Source organism: Pelophylax lessonae (genome assembly GCF_965119305.1).
Source record: "Pelophylax lessonae genome assembly, chromosome: 13".
NCBI lineage: Eukaryota > Metazoa > Chordata > Amphibia > Anura > Ranidae > Pelophylax > Pelophylax lessonae.
Window position 1 is genome coordinate 4,993,824 of NC_138780.1, and position 20,945 is coordinate 5,014,768.

At 52.1% G+C, this 20,945-nt stretch overlaps 1 protein-coding gene across 1 annotated transcript; it reads left to right on the forward strand.

Annotated features, from left to right (window-relative positions):
- Positions 1–7,441: 7,441 nt before the first annotated feature.
- On the forward strand, positions 7,442–13,523 carry RPS27 (ribosomal protein S27). Its single transcript, XM_082275065.1, has 4 exons — positions 7,442–7,589; positions 10,045–10,153; positions 10,239–10,349; positions 13,341–13,523. Exons 1-4 carry the CDS (start codon positions 7,479–7,481, stop codon positions 13,367–13,369), a joined length of 360 nt encoding a protein of 119 aa, XP_082131191.1. The 5' UTR covers positions 7,442–7,478; the 3' UTR covers positions 13,370–13,523.
- The last annotated feature ends 7,422 nt before the right edge of the window (positions 13,524–20,945 follow it).

The window sequence follows — 20,945 nt, forward strand, 5'->3', positions numbered from 1 at the left end:
CCCATTATGAGGGGTTCCCACCATCCCCGTGCCCAATATGAGGGGTTCCCACCATCCCTGTGCCCATTATATGGAGTTCCCACCATCCCTGTGCCCATTATGAGGGGTTCCCACCATCCCCGTGCCTATTATGAGGGGTTCCCACCATCCCTGTGCCCATTATGAGGGGTTCCCACCATCCCTGTGCTGTGTTCCTGGGTCTGTACACCTGCTGTGCCCATTATGAGGGGTTCCCACCATCCCTGTGCTGAGTTCCCGGGTCTGTACACCCGCTGTGCCCATTATGAGGGGTTCCCACCATCCCTGTGCTGTGTTCCTGGGTCTGTACACCCGCTGCGCCCATTATGAGGGGTTCTCACCATCCCTGTGCTGAGTTCCCGGGTCTGTACACCCGCTGTGCCCATTATGAGGGGTTCCCACCATCCCTGTGCTGTGTTCCTGGGTCTGTACACCCGCTGTGCCCATTATGAGGGGTTCCCACCATCCCTGTGCTGTGTTCCCGGGTCTGTACACCCGCTGTGCCCATTATGAGGGGTTCCCCCCATCCCTGTGCTGAGTTCCCGGGTCTGTACACCCGCTGTGCCCATTATGAGGGGTTCCCACCATCCCTGTGCTGTGTTCCCGGGTCTGTACACCCGCTGTGCCCATTATGAGGGGTTCCCCCCATCCCTGTGCTGAGTTCCCGGGTCTGTACACCCGCTGTGCCCATTATGAGGGGTTCCCACCATCCCTGTGCTGAGTTCCTGGGTCTGTACACCCGCTGTGCCCATTATGAGGGGTTCCCACCATCCCTGTGCTGAGTTCCCGGGTCTGTACCCCCGCTGTGCCCATTGTGAGGGGTTCCCACCATCCCTGTGCCCATTATGAGGGGTTCCCACCATCCCTGTGCCCATTATGAGGGGTTCCCACCATCCCTGAGCTGAGTTCCTGGGTCTGTACACCCGCTGTGCCCATTATGAGGGGTTCCCACCATCCCTGTGCCCATTATGAGGGGTTCCCACCATCCCTGTGCTGAGTTCCTGGGTCTGTACACCCGCTGTGCCCATTATGAGGGGTTCCCACCATCCCTGTGCTGAGTTCCCGGGTCTGTACACCCGCTGTGCCCATTATGAGGGGTTCCCCCCATCCCTGTGCTGAGTTCCCGGGTCTGTACACCCGCTGTGCCCATTATGAGGGGTTCCCACCATCCCTGTGCTGTGTTCCTGGGTCTGTACACCCGCTGTGCCCATTATGAGGGGTGTCCACCATCCCTGTGCTGAGTTCCCGGGTCTGTACACCCGCTGTGCCCATTATGAGGGGTTCCCACCATCCCTGTGCTGAGTTCCTGGGTCTGTACACCCGCTGTGCCCATTATGAGGGGTTCCCACCATCCCTGTGCTGAGTTCCTGGGTCTGTACACCCGCTGTGCCCATTATGAGGGGTTCCCACCATCCCTGTGCTGAGTTCCTGGGTCTGTACACCCGCTGTGCCCATTATGAGGGGTTCCCACCATCCCTGTGCTGAGTTCCCGGGTCTGTACCCCCGCTGTGCCCATTGTGAGGGGTTCCCACCATCCCTGTGCCCATTATGAGGGGTTCCCACCATCCCTGTGCCCATTATGAGGGGTTCCCACCATCCCTGAGCTGAGTTCCTGGGTCTGTACACCCGCTGTGCCCATTATGAGGGGTTCCCACCATCCCTGTGCCCATTATGAGGGGTTCCCACCATCCCTGTGCTGAGTTCCTGGGTCTGTACACCCGCTGTGCCCATTATGAGGGGTTCCCACCATCCCTGTGCTGAGTTCCCGGGTCTGTACACCCGCTGTGCCCATTATGAGGGGTTCCCCCCATCCCTGTGCTGAGTTCCCGGGTCTGTACACCCGCTGTGCCCATTATGAGGGGTTCCCACCATCCCTGTGCTGTGTTCCTGGGTCTGTACACCCGCTGTGCCCATTATGAGGGGTGTCCACCATCCCTGTGCTGAGTTCCCGGGTCTGTACACCCGCTGTGCCCATTATGAGGGGTTCCCACCATCCCTGTGCTGAGTTCCTGGGTCTGTACACCCGCTGTGCCCATTATGAGGGGTTCCCACCATCCCTGTGCTGAGTTCCTGGGTCTGTACACCCGCTGTGCCCATTATGAGGGGTTCCCACCATCCCTGTGCTGAGTTCCTGGGTCTGTACACCCGCTGTGCCCATTATGAGGGGTTCCCACCATCCCTGTGCTGAGTTCCTGGGTCTGTACACCCGCTGTGCCCATTATGAGGGGTTCCCACCATCCCTGTGCTGAGTTCCTGGGTCTTTACACCTGCAAAATAAAAAAATTAACCAAAAACAGAAATATCTCACGCCTAGTTGTTAGTGTTGGTGGGTGCAGTTAGCTTGTCTGCCACTAGATGTCTCTGTTCCCAGTATAGTATGTATAGGGAATTCTGTAATTGGGTGTTAGGTCTCCTTTCAAGTCCCTCCTTAGTAATGTAACGGGTGGAGTTATCCCATATATATATATATATATATATACCGGTATATATATATATATTTATATATATAATTATATATATATGTAAATATATATATATATTTATATATATAAAATATATATATATGTAAATATATATATATATCAGTGTGGGAGGTGCCTAGTAAAAAGGGGCGTGGGAGCCAAACACCCCAGAGCTGTACGGATGTAGGAAGCTGCTGCCCAAGGGCCCTTAAAGTGGTTCTAAAGGTAGAAGAGATTAATTTTATTTTTATTTTTTTACCTTTATTCATTCTGTGTATTAGGGAAAAAATTCCTCCATGATCACCTCCCCCCTCCCCCCCCCCCTCCTAAATATTTACCCGGCTCCTCCTTCAGTCCAGCGCGGTCCCCTCTGCGGCAGTGCTGCTCTTCCTTTCTGGATTCACAAGACATAGATCCATTGGCTCCTGCTGCTGTCAATTAAATCCTATGAGAAGGGAGTGGGGCTGTGTGCGTCTATGGATGCACACAGCCCGGCCCGCACAAGTGTCCCCCATAGCAAATGGCTCGCTTTGGGGGGGGGGGGGCACTCAGAGATGAGGAGGAGTCAAGATCGCTGGCAGGGGTCCCCAGAAAAGGAGGTTCAGGGCCACTCCGTGCAATACCAGGTAGGTATAACATGTTTGATTTTTTATTAACCACTTTAGCCCTGGGAGGTTTTACCCCCCCCCCTTCCTTCATACCCAGGCCAGAAGAGAACGCATACGTAAGTTGCGCACAAATATGTAAATGGTATTCGCGCCACACATGTGAGGTATCGCCGCGATCGTTAGAGTGAGAGCAATAATTCTAGCACTAGATCTCCTTTGTAAAAATGTGGAAAAAGAGGTCTGTGAATAATTGCTCTGTACGTAGCTTATCGCCGCCATTATACTAATAAAATTAAAATCCAGTATATATCCCATAGTTTGTAGCTGCTATAACTTTCACACAAACCAATAATGTACACTTATTGTGATTTTTATTTTTTTTTTACCAAAATTTATGAAGAAATTTGATTTTTAAAAGTTTTGTTTTTATAGCAGAAAACAAAATAATGATGGGTTTATTTTTTTTTTCAAAATTTTCAAGGGGGTACTAATATTTTTTTTTATATTGCAAAAAAAAAAAAAAAACCCAGTGGTGATCAAGTATCGCCAAAAGAAAGCTCAATTTGTGTGAAAAATTACACAGCTGATCACAAGGAAACACACTGAATGATTCGGTTTCATTCAGTAAAATGCTTGCTTATAGCAATGTATTTCACCGCTATAAGCAATCATAAAAAAATAAATCCTGATCACTTCCCCAGAGCAGCACAATTAGCATTTTATTGCTCTGGTCCCAGTGTGTTACAAAATAAAAATAAATCCTAAAAAAAATTAAATAAAAAAAAAAAAATTATAACATTTTTTTTTTTTTTTCATGCGGTCACCAGTCAGTGTCCTTAATGACCGCCATACCAGTTATGTGACGGCTCTGTACTGTACTGGTGACAGTATGTAAAAAAACAAAAAAAAAAACAAATTGTGAACATTTGTTTCTTTTATTTTCTTAATTTTCAAAAAAAATTATGACAAAAAATTACAACTCCAAAAAACCCGCCAAGTATATCTAAGTAAATTCCTCCGACTGTCTACTTTTCAATCAGGGGTCATCTGGGGGTATTTGTACTGTCCTGGTATTTTTGGGTCTTTAGAAATAAGATCGGCCGTTTATTGGAATTTTATGTGATACACTGACACAAAGTGGCCATAATTGTGGTGGTACTGATGGGCATTGATGAGACAGTACTGTGAAGGCTGCGCTGATGGCCACTGATGAGGTGGTACTGATGGGCACTGATGAGGCTGCACTGATGGGCACTGATGAGGTGATACTGATGGCCACTGATGAGGTGGTACTGATGGGCAATGGTGAGGCTGCACTGATGAGGTGGTGTTGATGGGGCTGCACTGATGGCAACTGATGAGGTGGTACTGATGGGCACTGATGAGGCTGCACTGATGGGCACTGATGAGGCTGCACTGATGGCCAATGGTGAGGTAGTACTGATGGGCACTGATAAGGCTGCACTGATGAGGTGGTGCTGATGGGGCTGCACTGATGAGGTGGTAATGATGGGCACTGATGACAACTAATGAGGTGGTACTGATGGGCACTGATGAGGCTGCACTGATGAGGGGGTACTGATGGCCACTGATGAGGTGGTACTGATGAGCACTGATGAGGCTGCAATGATGGGCACTGATGAGGTGGTCCTGATGGCCACTGATGAGGCTGCACTGATGAGGTGGTACTGATGGGCACTGATGAGGCCGCACTGATGGCCAATGATGAGGTGGTACTGATGGGCACTGATGAGGCTGCACTGATGGCCACTGATGAGATGGTACTAATGAGGCGGCACTGATGGGCACTGATGAGGCTGCACTGATGAGGTGGTACTGATGGGCACTGATGAGGCTGCACTGATGAGGTGGTACTGATGGGCACTGATGAGGCTGCACTGATGAGGTGGTACTGATGGGCACTGATGAGGCTGCACTAATGGCCACTGATGAGATGGTACTAATGAGGCGTCACTGATGAGGTGATACTGATGGGCACTAATGAGGTGGTACTGATGGGCACTGATGAGGCTGCACTGATGAGGGGGTACTGATGGCCACTGATGAGGTGGTATTGATGAGCACCGATGAGGCTGCAATGATGGGCACTGATGAGGGAGTCCTGATGGCCACTGATGAGGCTGCACTGATGAGGTGGTATTGATGGGCACTGATGAGGCCGCACTGATGGCCAATGACGAGGTGGTACTGATGGGCACTGATGAGGCCGCACTGATGGCCAATGATGAGGTGGTACTGATGGGCACTGATGAGGCTGCACTGATGGCCACTGATGAGATGGTACTAATGAGGCGGCACTGATGGGCACTGATGAGGCTGCACTGATGAGGTGGTACTGATGGGCACTGATGAGGCTGCACTGATGAGGTGGTACTGATGGGCACTGATGAGGCTGCACTAATGGCCACTGATGAGATGGTACTAATGAGGCGTCACTGATGAGGTGATACTGATGGGCACTAATGAGGTGGTACTGATGGGCACTGATGAGGCTGCACTGATGAGGGGGTACTGATGGCCACTGATGAGGTGGTATTGATGAGCACCGATGAGGCTGCAATGATGGGCACTGATGAGGGAGTCCTGATGGCCACTGATGAGGCTGCACTGATGAGGTGGTATTGATGGGCACTGATGAGGCCGCACTGATGGCCAATGACGAGGTGGTACTGATGGGCACTGATGAGGCCGCACTGATGGCCAATGATGAGGTGGTACTGATGGGCACTGATGAGGCTGCACTGATGGCCACTGATGAGATGGTACTAATGAGGCGGCACTGATGGGCACTGATGAGGCTGCACTGATGAGGTGGTACTGATGGGCACTGATGAGGCTGCACTGATGAGGTGGTACTGATGGGCACTGATGAGGCTGCACTAATGGCCACTGATGAGATGGTACTAATGAGGCGTCACTGATGAGGTGATACTGATGGGCACTAATGAGGTGGTACTGATGGGCACTGATGAGGCTGCACTGATGAGGGGGTACTGATGGCCACTGATGAGGTGGTATTGATGAGCACCGATGAGGCTGCAATGATGGGCACTGATGAGGGAGTCCTGATGGCCACTGATGAGGCTGCACTGATGAGGTGGTATTGATGGGCACTGATGAGGCCGCACTGATGGCCAATGACGAGGTGGTACTGATGGGCACTGATGAGGCCGCACTGATGGCCAATGATGAGGTGGTACTGATGGGCACTGATGAGGCTGCACTGATGGCCACTGATGAGATGGTACTAATGAGGCGGCACTGATGGGCACTGATGAGGCTGCACTGATGAGGTGGTACTGATGGGCACTGATGAGGCTGCACTGATGAGGTGGTACTGATGGGCACTGATGAGGCTGCACTAATGGCCACTGATGAGATGGTACTAATGAGGCGGCACTGATGGGCACTGATGAGGCTGCACTGATGAGGTGGTACTGATGGGCACTGATGAGGCTGCACTGATGAGGTGGTACTGATGGGCACTGATGAGGCTGCACTAATGGCCACTGATGAGATGGTACTAATGAGGCGTCACTGATGAGGTGATACTGATGGGCACTAATGAGGTGGTACTGATGGGCACTGATGAGGCTGCACTGATGAGGGGGTACTGATGGCCACTGATGAGGTGGTATTGATGAGCACCGATGAGGCTGCAATGATGGGCACTGATGAAGGAGTCCTGATGGCCACTGATGAGGCTGCACTGATGAGGTGGTATTGATGGGCACTGATGAGGCCGCACTGATGGCCAATGACGAGGTGGTACTGATGGGCACTGATGAGGCTGCACTGATGGCCACTGATGAGATGGTACTAATGAGGCGGCACTGATGGGCACTGATGAGGCTGCACTGATGAGGTGGTACTGATGGGCACTGATGAGGCTGTGTTTGGGGGTGGAGCTAGGGGCGGGGCAGGGTAGGGGTTGGGTGGGGTAACCGGTGGCGAGTAACACTTAAGGCCGGGCTATTGGCTCAGGACTTGAAATGTTGAACCCTGTGATATAATAATAGAAAGTAATAATAATAGTAATATACTATATGATATAATAATAAGACATTGTATTCTATAATAGGAATAATAATGACGTCATTATAAGACTATATTATATATTATGGGATATGATATAACAATAATAGCACTGATGATGACGTCAGAGATCACATGACTCCTCCCCGGACATGTCCCGACTTGTCTCCCCCATGGTGTCTCCCCATAGTCGGGTATTCCGGGCTCCTCTCCCCCCAGTTCCGGGCACACTGACACCCCGAGCACACAATGGGTCCCCTCAGACCCCGGGCCCCCCATCCCTCCCCTCCAGGGGTCACAATTAGGTGTAAAATTCCTCTCTGCCTCCACCAAGATGGCGGCCCGCTCCCGCCGTGACGTCACATCCGGCCCCTTTCCTTATATTGCGGGCTCGGCTTCCGGTCTGCCTCCTTTTCTGCGGCGGCCTCAACCTGAGAAGATGCCAGTGAGTGCGGGGAGAGCGGAGACCCCCCGGGAGGGGAGACCGGGGCTGAGGAGGGGTGAGGGAGGCCCGGGATGGGATGGAGGGGCCCCGGGGGGGAGACATAGAACGGCTCCGGGCCTAGGAGAGGAGGAGGCCTCGTGTGTGAGGATGGGGGAGGGGAGATGTCAGGTGGGGGAGGGGGACTCTCCTGTGTGAGAAGGCGCTGATGGAAGCGGACTCTGCCGGGAACACGTGTCTGACCAACCTAAGAGCTTCCATCAGGGGCCACACCACACAGGAGGGCCCCAGTGAGGGCCAAGACTGAGGGGGAGGGGCTCTAGAAAGAAGCCTGGGGGGAGGAGCATAGTGTAACATGTTTCAGGCGCTGGGGGAAGTCTTAGGGAGGTCACCCCAATATTCATTCCTATCCCTGGGATCATTACTTGGACAAGCCCCGCCCCCAAGTGCTTAAAATCCTCCCCCAGTGCCTGAAACATGTTATCCTGAGCCCCTCCCCCCCAATAGACTGACGGGGACCCCAATATTCAGATCCCCCTTCATGTCATCACCCCTCCCCCCAACCTTCATCCCTCCCCCTGCCTGAAAAATCCCCCCCCCCGGCTGAAAGTCTTCCCCCCCCCCCCCCCGTGCCTGAAACATGTTATCATACTCCCCCTTTCCTTAGCCCCACCCACAATACTGACGGGGACCCCAATATTCAGATACCCCTTCATGTCATCACCCCTCCCCCCCAACCTTCATCCCTCCCCCTGCCTGAAAAATCCCCCCTCCCCCAGTGCCTGAAACATGTTATCATACTCCCCCTTTCCTTAGCCCCACCCACAATACTGACGGGGACCCCAATATTCAGATACCCTTCGTGTCACCCCCCCCCCCCACTGTCATCCCTCCCCCGTCAACTGCCTGAAATTCCTCCCCCAGTGCCTGAAACATGTTATCCTGAGCCCCTCCCCCCAATAGACTTATGGGGACCCCGATATTCACAGATCCCCTTCATGTCATCACCCCTCCCCCGTCACCTGCCTAAAAATTCTCCCCCAGTGCCTGAAACATGTTATCCTACCCCCCCTTTTACTGAGCCCCTCCCCCCTTAGTAGACTGAAGAGGACCCCAATATTCTATTATACCCTTTGTGTCACCCCCCCTCCCTCAACCTGTCTGAAAATCTTCCTCCAGAGCCTGAAACATGTTACACCGATCTCCTCATCCAATCAGAGCACAGTGTGACATTTTACAGGCACTGGGGGAGGAGTTTCAGGCAGGTTACAGAAGGGGGGGCAATATTAGTATCCCTGACATCACTCAGCCCAGCTCCGCCCCCAGTGCCTGGAACTCCTCCCCCTGTGCTTAATACCTCTCTGCCCCCCCCCCCATGCAATCAGAGCACAGTGTAACATGTTTCAAGCACTGGGGGGAGGGGTCTCAGGCAGGTTACAGGAGGGACCCCAATATTGGTATCCCAAGCTCTGCCTCCTGCCTGGAACTGCTCTCCCCCAGTGCCTGAAACATGTCACACTATGCTCCTCCCCATTCTGCTTTCCTGATCCCCCCCCTTCTGCCACCTTATCCAATCAGAGCACAGTATAACAGGTTTTTGGCACTGGGGGAGGAGTCTCAGGCAAGTTACAGGAGAAACCCCAATAGTATCCAAAGCCAAGCTCCGCCTCCTGCCTGAAACATGTCACTATGCTGCTCCCCATTCAGCTTTCCTGGGTCCCTCCCCCTTCTGCCACCTTATCCAATCCGAGCATAGTAGAGCAGGTTTCTGGTACTGGGGGAGGAGTCTCAGGGAGGGGGCGGAGCTTGGCTTTGAGATGATGCAAAGAATGGGTGGTCACCCCAGAATTACTGTTGCGACTATTGGGGTCCCTCCTGACTGGGGGGAGGGGTCATGGGAGAAGACTTGGAAATGGTAGTAGTATAACAGATTTCAGGCACTGGGGGTGGAGTTACAGGAGGGGGTGGAGCTTGGCAGGGGGTGGTCACCCCAGAATTACATTGGTGGATGTTGGGGTCCCCTCCTGACTTTCCTTCGTGAGCCCCTCATCCAATCTGAGCATAGTGTGACATGTTTAAGGGAATGGGGAGGAGTCTTGGGAGGCGGGGCTTGGCCATGTTGTGATGCGGGGGCGGGATCATATTAGGAGGCGGAGAAAACGGTCTCGTCTGTGTGAGAAGGCTCTGATGGAAGCTGACCTTTCACACAGGACAAGACCCTGGCTTCTGATTGGATGAGGGGTGTTGCATAACATATTAGGGAAGAGAAGGCGGAGCTTGGCCATGTGAAGGTGTCGGGGGTCCCTCCTGTGTATGGGGGAAGGGCTCAGGAAAGGAGCATACTATAACATGTTTTAGGTATGGGGGGAGGAGTTAATGGAAGGGTACAGGCTGTGTGTGGGCGGGGACGTTGCATTTCTATTGGTCGGATTCTCACGTTTCTCTCCTCCCCCGACAGCTCGCTAAAGACCTCCTACACCCCTCCCCCGAGGAGGAGAAGAGGAAACACAAGAAGAAGCGCCTGGTACAGAGCCCCAACTCCTACTTCATGGACGTCAAATGTCCGGGTAGGTACCGGGGGAGGAGCCTGGAGAGGGGGGCGGGGTCTGTGTGATTGCCGTCACTTACTTTTGTTTTCTCCTCCCTTTTCAGGATGCTACAAGATCACCACCGTGTTCAGCCACGCCCAGACCGTGGTGTTGTGTGTCGGCTGCTCCACCGTCCTCTGCCAGCCCACCGGGGGGAAGGCCCGACTGACAGAGGGTGAGCCGGGGGGAGGGGCACATAAAGGGGGGGGTCACTTGGGGGAGGGGCACATGCAGGGGGGTCACCTGGGGGAGGAAATGTACATTGATGACGGGGATTTTTCTGGTTAATGACGAGGATGTTTGGATTTCATGGGCATTCGGGTTTATTTTATGCCAGGTATTTTTAGTCTATTGAGTATTTCTCGGGTTTAATGGGTATTTTCAGTCTCGTGGGTATTTTGTGGGTTAATGCCAGGTGTTTTCAGTCTGATGGTGGGTATTTCTCAGGTTTGATGGGTATTTTCAGTCTCATGGTGGGTATTTTGTGGGTTTATGACGGGTATTTTCAGTCTGGTGGGTAATTTGTATAATGGGTATTTTCAGGTTTATGCCAGGTATTTTTAGTCTGTTCGGTATTTCTCAGGTTTGATGGGTATTTTCAGTCTCATGGTGGGTATTTTTGTGTTTGACAGGTATTTTCAGTCTGGCGGGTATTTTTCAGGTTTATGTAAGGTGTTTTCAGTCTCGTGTATTTTTCGGGCTTGACGGGTAGTTTGGTGGGTATTTTTCGGGTTTGGTGGGTATTTTTTAGGTTTGATGGGTAGTTTGTCTGGTGGGTATTTTCAGTCTGATGGTGTTTTTTTTTATTGGGTTTATGGTGGGTATTTTCAGTATGACAGGTATTTTTGGGGTTTATGCCAGGTGTTTTCAGTCTCATGGTGGGTATTTTGTGGGTTTATGATGGGGATTTTCAGTCTGATGGTGGGTAATTTGCCTAATGGGTATTTTTCAGGTTTATGCCAGGTATTTTTAGTCCGGTATTTCTCAGGTTTGACAGGTATTTTCAGTCTGGTGGGTGTTTTTCAGGTTTATGTAAGGTGTTTTCAGTCTCATGGTGGGTATTTTTGTGTTTATGACAGGTATTTTTGGTCTGGCGGGTATTTTTTAGGTTTATGTAAGGTGTTTTCAGTCTCATGGTGGGTATTTTTAAGGTTTGGTGGGTATTTTTTAGGTTTGATGGGTAGTTTGTCTGGTGGGTATTTTCAGTCTGATGGTGGGTTTTTATTGGGTTTATGGTGGGTATTTTCAGTATGACAGGTATTTTTGGGGTTTATGCCAGGTGTTTTCAGTCTGATGGTGGGTATTTCTCAGGTTTGATGGGTATTTTCAGTCTCATGGTGGGTATTTTGTGGGTTTATGACGGGGATTTTCAGTCTCATGGTGGGTAATTTGTCTAATGGGGATTTTTCAGGTTTATGCCGGGTATTTTTAGTCTGTTCAGTATTTCTCAGGTTTGAATGGTATTTTCAGTCTCATTGGTGGGTATTTTTCGGGTTTGACAGGTAGTTTTAGTCTGGTCAGTATTTTTTAGGTTTGATGGGTAGTTTGTCTGGTGGGTATTTTCAGTCTGATGGTGGGTTTTTATTGGGTTTATGGTGGGTGTTTTCAGTCTGATGGTGGGTATTTTTCAGGTTTATGCCAGGTGTTTTCAGTCTGGTGGGTATTTTTCAGGTTTATGCCAGGTGTTTTCAGTCTGATGGTGGGTATTTTTCAGGTTTATGCCAGGTGTTTTCAGTCTGATGGTGGGTATTTTTCAGGTTTATGCCAGGTGTTTTCAGTCTGGTGGGTATTTTTCAGGTTTATGCCAGGTGTTTTCAGTCTGATGGTGGGTATTTTTCAGGTTTATGCCAGGTGTTTTCAGTCTGATGGTGGGTATTTTTCGGGTTTATGCCAGGTGTTTTCAGCCTGATGGTGGGTATTTTATGGGTTTTTTACAGGTATTTTCAGCTGAGCAAAGATTAAAGATAACATAATGGAGAATAATAGATTGTGATATACATAACAAATGCTAAACAAAGCAGATTTGAACACCACCCCAATCAGACAGGGGGAGGGGGGGGGGGCTGTCCTTGTCCCAAGTACGCAGTGGAAGAAGCTGCGCCAGATCCTCTTCTTTTTGAATAAACTTTATTCTGTCAGGAACCGTACATCGTCATCCAGCTTCCTTCCAATGGAGGAGTCATTGACTATCTTCATGATTAAGCCCCTCCCTGAATGAAACACGTCGGCATCTGGTGGACTGTATAATTAATTGTTTCCTACAGAATAAAGCTTATTGAAAAAAAAATTACAATCAAAGCAAATCCCATCCATATCTCCATGGTGAGAAATCACTTTGAGAAACACCCCCCCATTAGAGTTTCTAGCTGCGGCCATATTGAGTAAGGGCAGATGCTTCATGTAGCATTTACTTCCTGGAATCCATCTGCCCTTAGTGAAGGCAGGAGGGTGTGCTCCTAGCTGAGAGCCCCTCCTCCTCCTGAAGACTCCTGGGATGTATGACCTAATTTAGGCCTAGCCCAGAAACCAGGAAGTAACTGAGGAAATGTTTTCTAAAAAAAAAAAAAATTGAGAATTGTTTACTGCACTGTTTTTGAACCGATGAATTGCCTGGATGTGGTGTCACCGGCCAAGCGTCAGTGCAAGAATAATCCGCCTGTTATAACTGGTGCCTCATGGCCGTCTCCCATGTGGCGCTTTTAAAACAAGGCTACAGAATTAAGAGAGCGCGGGATTGGACATCTGCCTGACCCGCTCTGCGCCTTCTCCACTATCTGCCCTTAGCTTGGGCATGCAGGGAGGAGAGGGTGTCTTAAGCTCAGAAGGCCCCTCCTCCCATGAAGACTTATTTTTTTTTGTACAAACTATTGCAATCGCAAGGGACGAACAACATCACATGTGATAGCATGGGGCTGTGACAAGTCCTCTTTATGGAGAGATTTGGGGTCTATTAGGATTTATATTTAAATTTTGGGATTTCTAATCTTTGTCTTGGTGACACCGGGACAGGTAAGAGTAAATCTCCTCAGTGGGGACAGAGATGGCAATAAAAGGGGGTTCTAACTCATCACATTATCCAAAACAGTAAAAAAATTAAGGGGGGGGGGGTACGTGTCCCCAAGTATGAGAAGCCTCGGATTTTAACGATTGTCTCCTTCGTCCACAGGTTGCTCTTTTCGGAGGAAGCAGCACTAAGTGTCCCCAAGCCGGAGACGCGTTATGGCGTTCGCTGTGTGTGGTGATGCGGATGTATATTTTGAAGGACGCGGTGGGAGGGGGAAGGGTGCCTTTGCTCATCATCTGGGACACTGTAGCCCCATCCCTTTCTCTCAATAAATTTTGGATACAATTTTCTGGAGTTTTTTGTGCTTATTTCCCGGAAGTGGCTGAGGAGTGTTCATGTTGTGTATTGACTGAATTGACCAATGCAGTCTGGTCATAAGGCTGCCTGAAGACGTCTTCATACGTCCTGAATGTGCAATGTTTGTGGTTGCTGGGAGCTCCGGGCTAATGCAGCCATTCGCATGTCACTCTCTTTCCGTCTAAGCCTTCCTTCTCCACCCCCGGGTCCTGGGGAGCCAGTGCGAGTGTGGCCCTTTGGCTTCTGGGGAGCAAGTGCACACCCCCATGGCCAGTGTGAGTCCCCCCCCCACCCCCCTCCTTGGGGAGCCAGTGCGAGGGTGGCCCTTTGGCTTCTGAGGAGTCAGTGCAAGTGCACACCCCCTCGGCCAGCATGAGTCCCCTCCTTGGGGAGCCAGTGCGAATGTTCCCCTTCGGGGGAGCCAGTGCGAATGTTCCCTTTCGGGGGAGCCAGTGCGAATGTTCCCCTTCGGGGGAGCCAGTGCAAATGTTCCTCTTTGGGGGAGCCAGTGCGAATGTTCCCCTTTGGCTTCTGGGGAGCCAGTTCCAATGTTCAGCTTCTGGGGAGGCAGTGCAAGTGCACACCCCCTCGGGCAGTGCGAGTTACCCCCCTTGGGGAGCCAGTGCAAATGTTCCCCTTTGGTTTCTGGGGAGCCAGTGCGAGTGATGGGCCCGGCTATTTGAATGTTCGCTTTTGGCTTCTGGGGTGCCAATATGAGTCGTCCCCCCCCCCCCCCCCTTGGGGAGCCAGTGCGAATGTTGGGCCTAGCTTATGGGGAGCAAGTGCACACCCCCTCGGCCAGTGTGAGTCCCCCCCTCCTTGGGGAGCCAGTGTGAATGTTCCCTTTTGGCTTATGGGGAGCCAGTGCCAAGTGCACACCCTTGGCCAGTGTGAGTCCCCCCACTCCCCTCCTTGGGGAGCCAGTGTGAGTGTTGCCCTTTGACTTCTGGGGAGCCAGTGTGAGTGCACATCCCCCTTTGGCTTCTGGGGAGCCAGTTCCAATGTTGAGCTTCTGGGGAGGCAGTGCAAGTGCACACCCCCTCGGCCAGTGTGAGTAACCCCCCTTGGGGAGCCAGTGCAAATGTTCCCCTTTGGTTTCTGGGGAGCCAGTGCGAGTGATGGGCCCGGCTATTTGAATGTTCGCTTTTGGGGTGCCAATATGAGTGCCCCCCCTTTGGGGAGCCAGTGCGAATGTTGGGCCTAGCTTCTGGGGAGCAAGTGCACACCCCCTCGGCCAGTGTGAGTCCCCCCCTCCTTGGGGAGCCAGTGTGAATGTTCCCTTTTGGCTTATGGGGAGCCAGTGCCAAGTGCACACCCTCGGCCAGTGTGAGTCCCCCCCCCACCCCCCTCCTTGGGGAGCCAGTGCGAGGGTGGCCCTTTGGCTTCTGAGGAGTCAGTGCAAGTGCACACCCCCTCGGCCAGCATGAGTCCCCTCCTTGGGGAGCCAGTGCGAATGTTCCCCTTCGGGGGAGCCAGTGCGAATGTTCCCCTTCGGGGGAGCCAGTGCGAATGTTCCTCTTTGGGGGAGCCAGTGCGAATGTTCCTCTTTGGGGGAGCCAGTGCGAATGTTCCTCTTTGGGGGAGCCAGTGCGAATGTTCCTCTTTGGGGGAGCCAGTGCAAATGTTCCTCTTTGGGGGAGCCAGTGCAAATGTTCCTCTTTGGGGGAGCCAGTGCAAATGTTCCTCTTTGGGGGAGCCAGTGCAAATGTTCCTCTTTGGGGGAGCCAGTGCGAATGTTCCCCTTTGGCTTCTGGGGAGCCAGTTCCAATGTTCAGCTTCTGGGGAGGCAGTGCAAGTGCACACCCCCTCGGGCAGTGCGAGTTACCCCCCTTGGGGAGCCAGTGCAAATGTTCCCCTTTGGTTTCTGGGGAGCCAGTGCGAGTGATGGGCCCGGCTATTTGAATGTTCGCTTTTGGGGTGCCAATATGAGTGCCCCCCCTTTGGGGAGCCAGTGCGAATGTTGGGCCTAGCTTCTGGGGAGCAAGTGCACACCCCCTCGGCCAGTGTGAGTCCCCCCCTCCTTGGGGAGCCAGTGTGAATGTTCCCTTTTGGCTTATGGGGAGCCAGTGCCAAGTGCACACCCTCGGCCAGTGTGAGTCCCCCCCCCACCCCCCTCCTTGGGGAGCCAGTGCGAGGGTGGCCCTTTGGCTTCTGAGGAGTCAGTGCAAGTGCACACCCCCTCGGCCAGCATGAGTCCCCTCCTTGGGGAGCCAGTGCGAATGTTCCCCTTCGGGGGAGCCAGTGCGAATGTTCCCCTTCGGGGGAGCCAGTGCGAATGTTCCTCTTTGGGGGAGCCAGTGCAAATGTTCCTCTTTGGGGGAGCCAGTGCAAATGTTCCTCTTTGGGGGAGCCAGTGCGAATGTTCCCCTTTGGCTTCTGGGGAGCCAGTTCCAATGTTCAGCTTCTGGGGAGGCAGTGCAAGTGCACACCCCCTCGGGCAGTGCGAGTTACCCCCCTTGGGGAGCCAGTGCAAATGTTCCCCTTTGGTTTCTGGGGAGCCAGTGCGAGTGATGGGCCCGGCTATTTGAATGTTCGCTTTTGGCTTCTGGGGTGCCAATATGAGTCGTCCCCCCCCCCCCCCCCCCTTGGGGAGCCAGTGCGAATGTTGGGCCTAGCTTCTGGGGAGCAAGTGCACACCCCCTCGGCCAGTGTGAGTCCCCCCCTCCTTGGGGAGCCAGTGTGAATGTTCCCTTTTGGCTTATGGGGAGCCAGTGCCAAGTGCACACCCTCGGCCAGTGTGAGTCCCCCCACTCCCCTCCTTGGGGAGCCAGTGTGAGTGTTGCCCTTTGACTTCTGGGGAGCCAGTGTGAGTGCACATCCCCCTTTGGCTTCTGGGGAGCCAGTTCCAATGTTGAGCTTCTGGGGAGGCAGTGCAAGTGCACACCCCCTCGGCCAGTGTGAGTAACCCCCCTTGGGGAGCCAGTGCAAATGTTCCCCTTTGGTTTCTGGGGAGCCAGTGCGAGTGATGGGCCCGGCTATTTGAATGTTCGCTTTTGGGGTGCCAATATGAGTGCCCCCCCTTTGGGGAGCCAGTGCGAATGTTGGGCCTAGCTTCTGGGGAGCAAGTGCACACCCCCTCGGCCAGTGTGAGTCCCCCCCTCCTTGGGGAGCCAGTGTGAATGTTCCCTTTTGGCTTATGGGGAGCCAGTGCCAAGTGCACACCCTCGGCCAGTGTGAGTCCCCCCACTCCCCTCCTTGGGGAGCCAGTGTGAGTGTTGCCCTTTGACTTCTGGGGAGCCAGTGTGAGTGCACATCCCCCTTTGGCTTCTGGGGAGCCAGTTCCAATGTTGAGCTTCTGGGGAGGCAGTGCAAGTGCACACCCCCTCGGCCAGTGTGAGTAACCCCCCTTGGGGAGCCAGTGCAAATGTTCCCCTTTGGTTTCTGGGGAGCCAGTGCGAGTGATGGGCCCGGCTATTTGAATGTTCGCTTTTGGGGTGCCAATATGAGTGCCCCCCCTTTGGGGAGCCAGTGCGAATGTTGGGCCTAGCTTCTGGGGAGCAAGTGCACACCCCCTCGGCCAGTGTGAGTCCCCCCACCCTTGGGGAGCCAGTGTAAATGTTACCCTTTTGGCTTCTGGGGAGCCAGTGCCAAGTGCACACCCCCTCGGCCAGTGTGAGTCCCCCCACCCCCCTCCTTGGGGAGCCAGTGTGAATGTTCCCTTTTGGCTTCTGGGGAGCCAGTGTGATTGATGGGCCTGGCTTCTGGGGAGCCAGTTTGAATGTTCCCCTTTGGCTTCGGGGGTGCCAATACGAGTGCCCCCCTCTTTGGGGAGCCAGTGCGAATGTTGGGTCCAGCTTCTGGGGAGCCAGTGTGAGTGTTGCTCTATAATCTTATGAGTGCAGTAGAACATGAGAAGTTGAAATGTAAGATGCCCCGGGCTGTGAGACTGTTCATTAACTTTGCCGAGAACTAGGAGCGTGCAACTTCGCGGGTTCCTAGTTCTCTGATCCACTAATACTTATGAAAAATAATTTAAACCTTGCGCTTCAGGTAAGAGATGCTTGTTCAGTATATCCCCCTCACAAAACATTGCCTTCAATTTCTGGAGGGAGAAATTGATGATACAGTGGCATTTCCCTGACTCTTGCCATGCCAACAAGATTTCTGGGACTGCCAAGTGGCCCAAATCTTATAAGATTGCAGGATCATCTTCTGCAGTTTGGGCTCCTCCAACGTTCTTTGAGATCAGGCAGGGATGAGTGGTGCCATAGCCCAAGCATTGCTGGAGGAAGAGAAAGTTGTTTCCTTCCACAGGTAATTGTGTTTTTTTTGGGGGTGGGGAGCAACTTGAGTAAGCGGACCTTAGCATTTAGGAAGTTCTGCTTTTATTAACCTTGAAGTAGAAAACTAGGAATATACAGCTGTGCGTTTCCAGCTTAAATAGTCGATGGTGGAACTGAAAATGTTTGCATCATTTATTCAACTTGTACAGTTGGGGGGGTCTTGGGACTCTTTCCACAAGATTCTGTGGGGTCAGGTGCTGATATTGGATGAGAAGACATGGTTCATGCAACTGGTGCCAAAAAAGACCTGGTTCAAAATCTTCATTCCATCTCATCCCAAAAATTTCAGTAGGGTTGAGGTCAGGGTTCTGTGCAGGACACTCAAGTTACTTCACACCAAACTCTCCAAACCATGTCTTTATGGAGATCCTCCACATCAGTGGTCCTCAACTCCGGTCTTCTGGGCCCACTAACAGGCCAGATTTTAGGTATTACCTTGGGGAGATGTAGACTAGAGTACTGCAATCACTGAGCAGCAAATTATATCACCTGTGATGTATTTTGGTTATCTTGCAAACCTGGCCTGTTAGTGGGCCCTGAGGACCAGGGTTGAGGACCACTGCTCCACATCACTCATGGAACTGGCTGTTGTGACCGCTTCCTATTAAATATTTGAGTACGTCTGTGGGAAGTCGTGTCCAATCAGCCAAAAGAACATTTGTGAGGTCAGATACTACTGTTGAGTGAAAAGATCTGGCTGACACATTGGGCTCCAAAATAAGCTTAGCTCACCATCTTCTTTCCAATTCATCCCAAAAGGTGTTCAGTAGGGTTGAGGTCAGGGCGTTGTGCAGGACGCCCGAGTTCCTCCATGCCAAACTGGACAGTGGGGAAAAAGTACCACCTTAAGTTGGCCACCCCGTAGTCAGGGGAAAGGCGCCTTACATGGGTGGTCAGAATGCCCTCTACATTGGTGTTATCAATGGGAAGAATGATCCTCTTACAATGGTCATCAATGAGAATGATCCTCTTACATTGGTAATAAATGGGAAGAGGGAAAATGCTCCATACATTGGTGGTCAATGGGAAGAAGAATCCCCATACATTGGTCAGGAGTAAGAAGAAAACGGAATTTTTGTAAAATCTTACCTGTAAAATTCCTTTCTCTGAGTCCTCCGACAGTCGCCGCCCCTTCATATTCATCACCAATGGGTTATGTCCTCTTATCCGTAGGAGTAGCTAGGCAATAGAATATGTTAGTACAAAAGACTTTTAACATATCCCCACCCCCAGGGGGTGGTCCCCTCAGTACATAACCCTCCACTTCCTGTAACCAAACCAGTTTCAGTGAAATAGCAGTAGAGAGTACATGAAAAACCCCAAAAGAGGGGCGGGGGCGGCGACTGTCGGAGGACTCAGAGAAAGGAATTTTACAGGTAAGATTTTACAAAAATTCCGTTTTCTCTTACGTCCTCCGACAGTCGCCGCCCCTTCATATTCATCACCAATGGGATGTCCCAAAGCAGTGTAAACATGAGGGGTGGGAAGAACGCAGCCGCGCCCAAGGCAACGCCGTCTCCCCATCAGAGAAAGGAACCTTACCAAAGGAAGGAAACCAGTCGGGCATAAGAACAAAACACTCGCTCAACAGGAGCAAGAAAACCCAGGGAAAAAACAAAAGTCCCAAACAGTCAAAGAACCCGCAACAAGGGCTCTAGGGAACAGCCGCACTAAGAACCTTGCGGCCAAAGGAAGCATCAGCCGATGCCTGAACATCTACTCTGTAGAATTTTGTGAAAGTGTGAACGGTCGACCAAGTCGCCGCCTTACACACCTGGGCCACAGAGGCCCCATGACGACAGGCCCAAGACGTACTCAGAGACCTGGTAGAGTGCGCCTTCACAGGTACAGGGGGAACTTTCCCCTTCAAAGCGTAGGCCTGTTCAATGGTCTGCCTGATCCATTTGGCGATGGTAGAAGCCGACGCCGTCATGCCCTTCCGAGGACCTTCCGGAAGAACAAACAAGGCATCCGACTTGCGAAAAGACTCCGTCGACTTCAAGTAGACTCTAATCGCCCGGACAACATCCAAGGAGTGAAGCAGCACCTCCGTCGGATGCTTAGGCTTCGCGCAGAGCGAAGGCAGGACAATATCCTCATTGAGATGAAAGTCCGAAACCCTCTTTGGAAGAAAAGAAGGGTTAGGTCGCAAGACCACCTTGTCCAAATGCACAACCGGATACGGAGACTTGCAGGACAAGGCTGCCAGCTCCGACACTCGACGAGCCGAAGTGATAGCCACCAAAAAGGCGACCTTCTTGGATAACAAAGACAGCGAGATCTCCCTGATCCTTTCAAAAGGAGCACGCTGCAATACAGACAGGACTAGATTCAAGTCCCAAGGGGGTAGAGGGTCCTTCCTAGGAGGGATCAGATGACGTACCCCCTGCACAAAAGTGCTAACCAAAGCGTTAGATGCCACAGGACGCTGAAACAGAACGGCCAAAGCGGACACCTGACCTTTGATCGTAGCCAGCGCCAAACGCTGTTCAACACCCGTCTGAAGGAAGGACAATACCCTAGACACTGAATAAGTGGTAGGAGAGAAACCCCTGGATTCGCACCAGGCAAAATACGCCTTCCAAGTACGGTAGTAAACCTTCCCCGAGGAAGACTTCCTCGCATTGATCAAGGTGTGAATGACCTCAGGGGAAAGACCCCTGTTCTTCAGGACCTCGGTTTCAACAGCCAGGCCGTCAAAGCCAGCGACTGTAAAGCAGGATGGAAGATCGGTCCTTGCGACAGAAGATCTTCTCGAAGAGGCAGACGCCACGGGACGTCGATTGCCAGATTTACGAGGTCTGCGTACCAGGACCGGCGAGGCCAGTCCGGTGCCACAAGAATCACCGCAGTTGGTTCCGAGTGCAACCTGCGAAGGAACCTGGACAGCAATTGAAGCGGTGGAAACGCATACATCAGTCGGTACTGATGCCACGGGGCAACCAACGCGTCCGACGCGTCTGCCCGAGGATCGCGCGTCCTTGCCACGAACCGTGGAACTTTGTTGTTCAGACGAGACGCGAACAGGTCTACCTCCGGAAGACCCCACTTCGCGCACAACATCTGGAAGACATCCGGGTGAAGGGACCATTCCCCCTGGTCCAGGGTCTGGCGGCTCAGATAATCC

Bases quoted from the DNA above. Each gene is read 5' to 3' on its own strand.
- RPS27 (XM_082275065.1), top strand. From the start codon at position 7,479: ATGGCGGCCCGCTCCCGCCGTGACGTCACATCCGGCCCCTTTCCTTAT. The intron at 7,590-10,044 runs GTGAGTGCGGGG...CTCCCCCGACAG, and splicing joins CTCAACCTGAGAAGATGCCA to CTCGCTAAAGACCTCCTACA. The intron at 10,350-13,340 runs GTGAGCCGGGGG...CTTCGTCCACAG, and splicing joins GAAGGCCCGACTGACAGAGG to GTTGCTCTTTTCGGAGGAAG.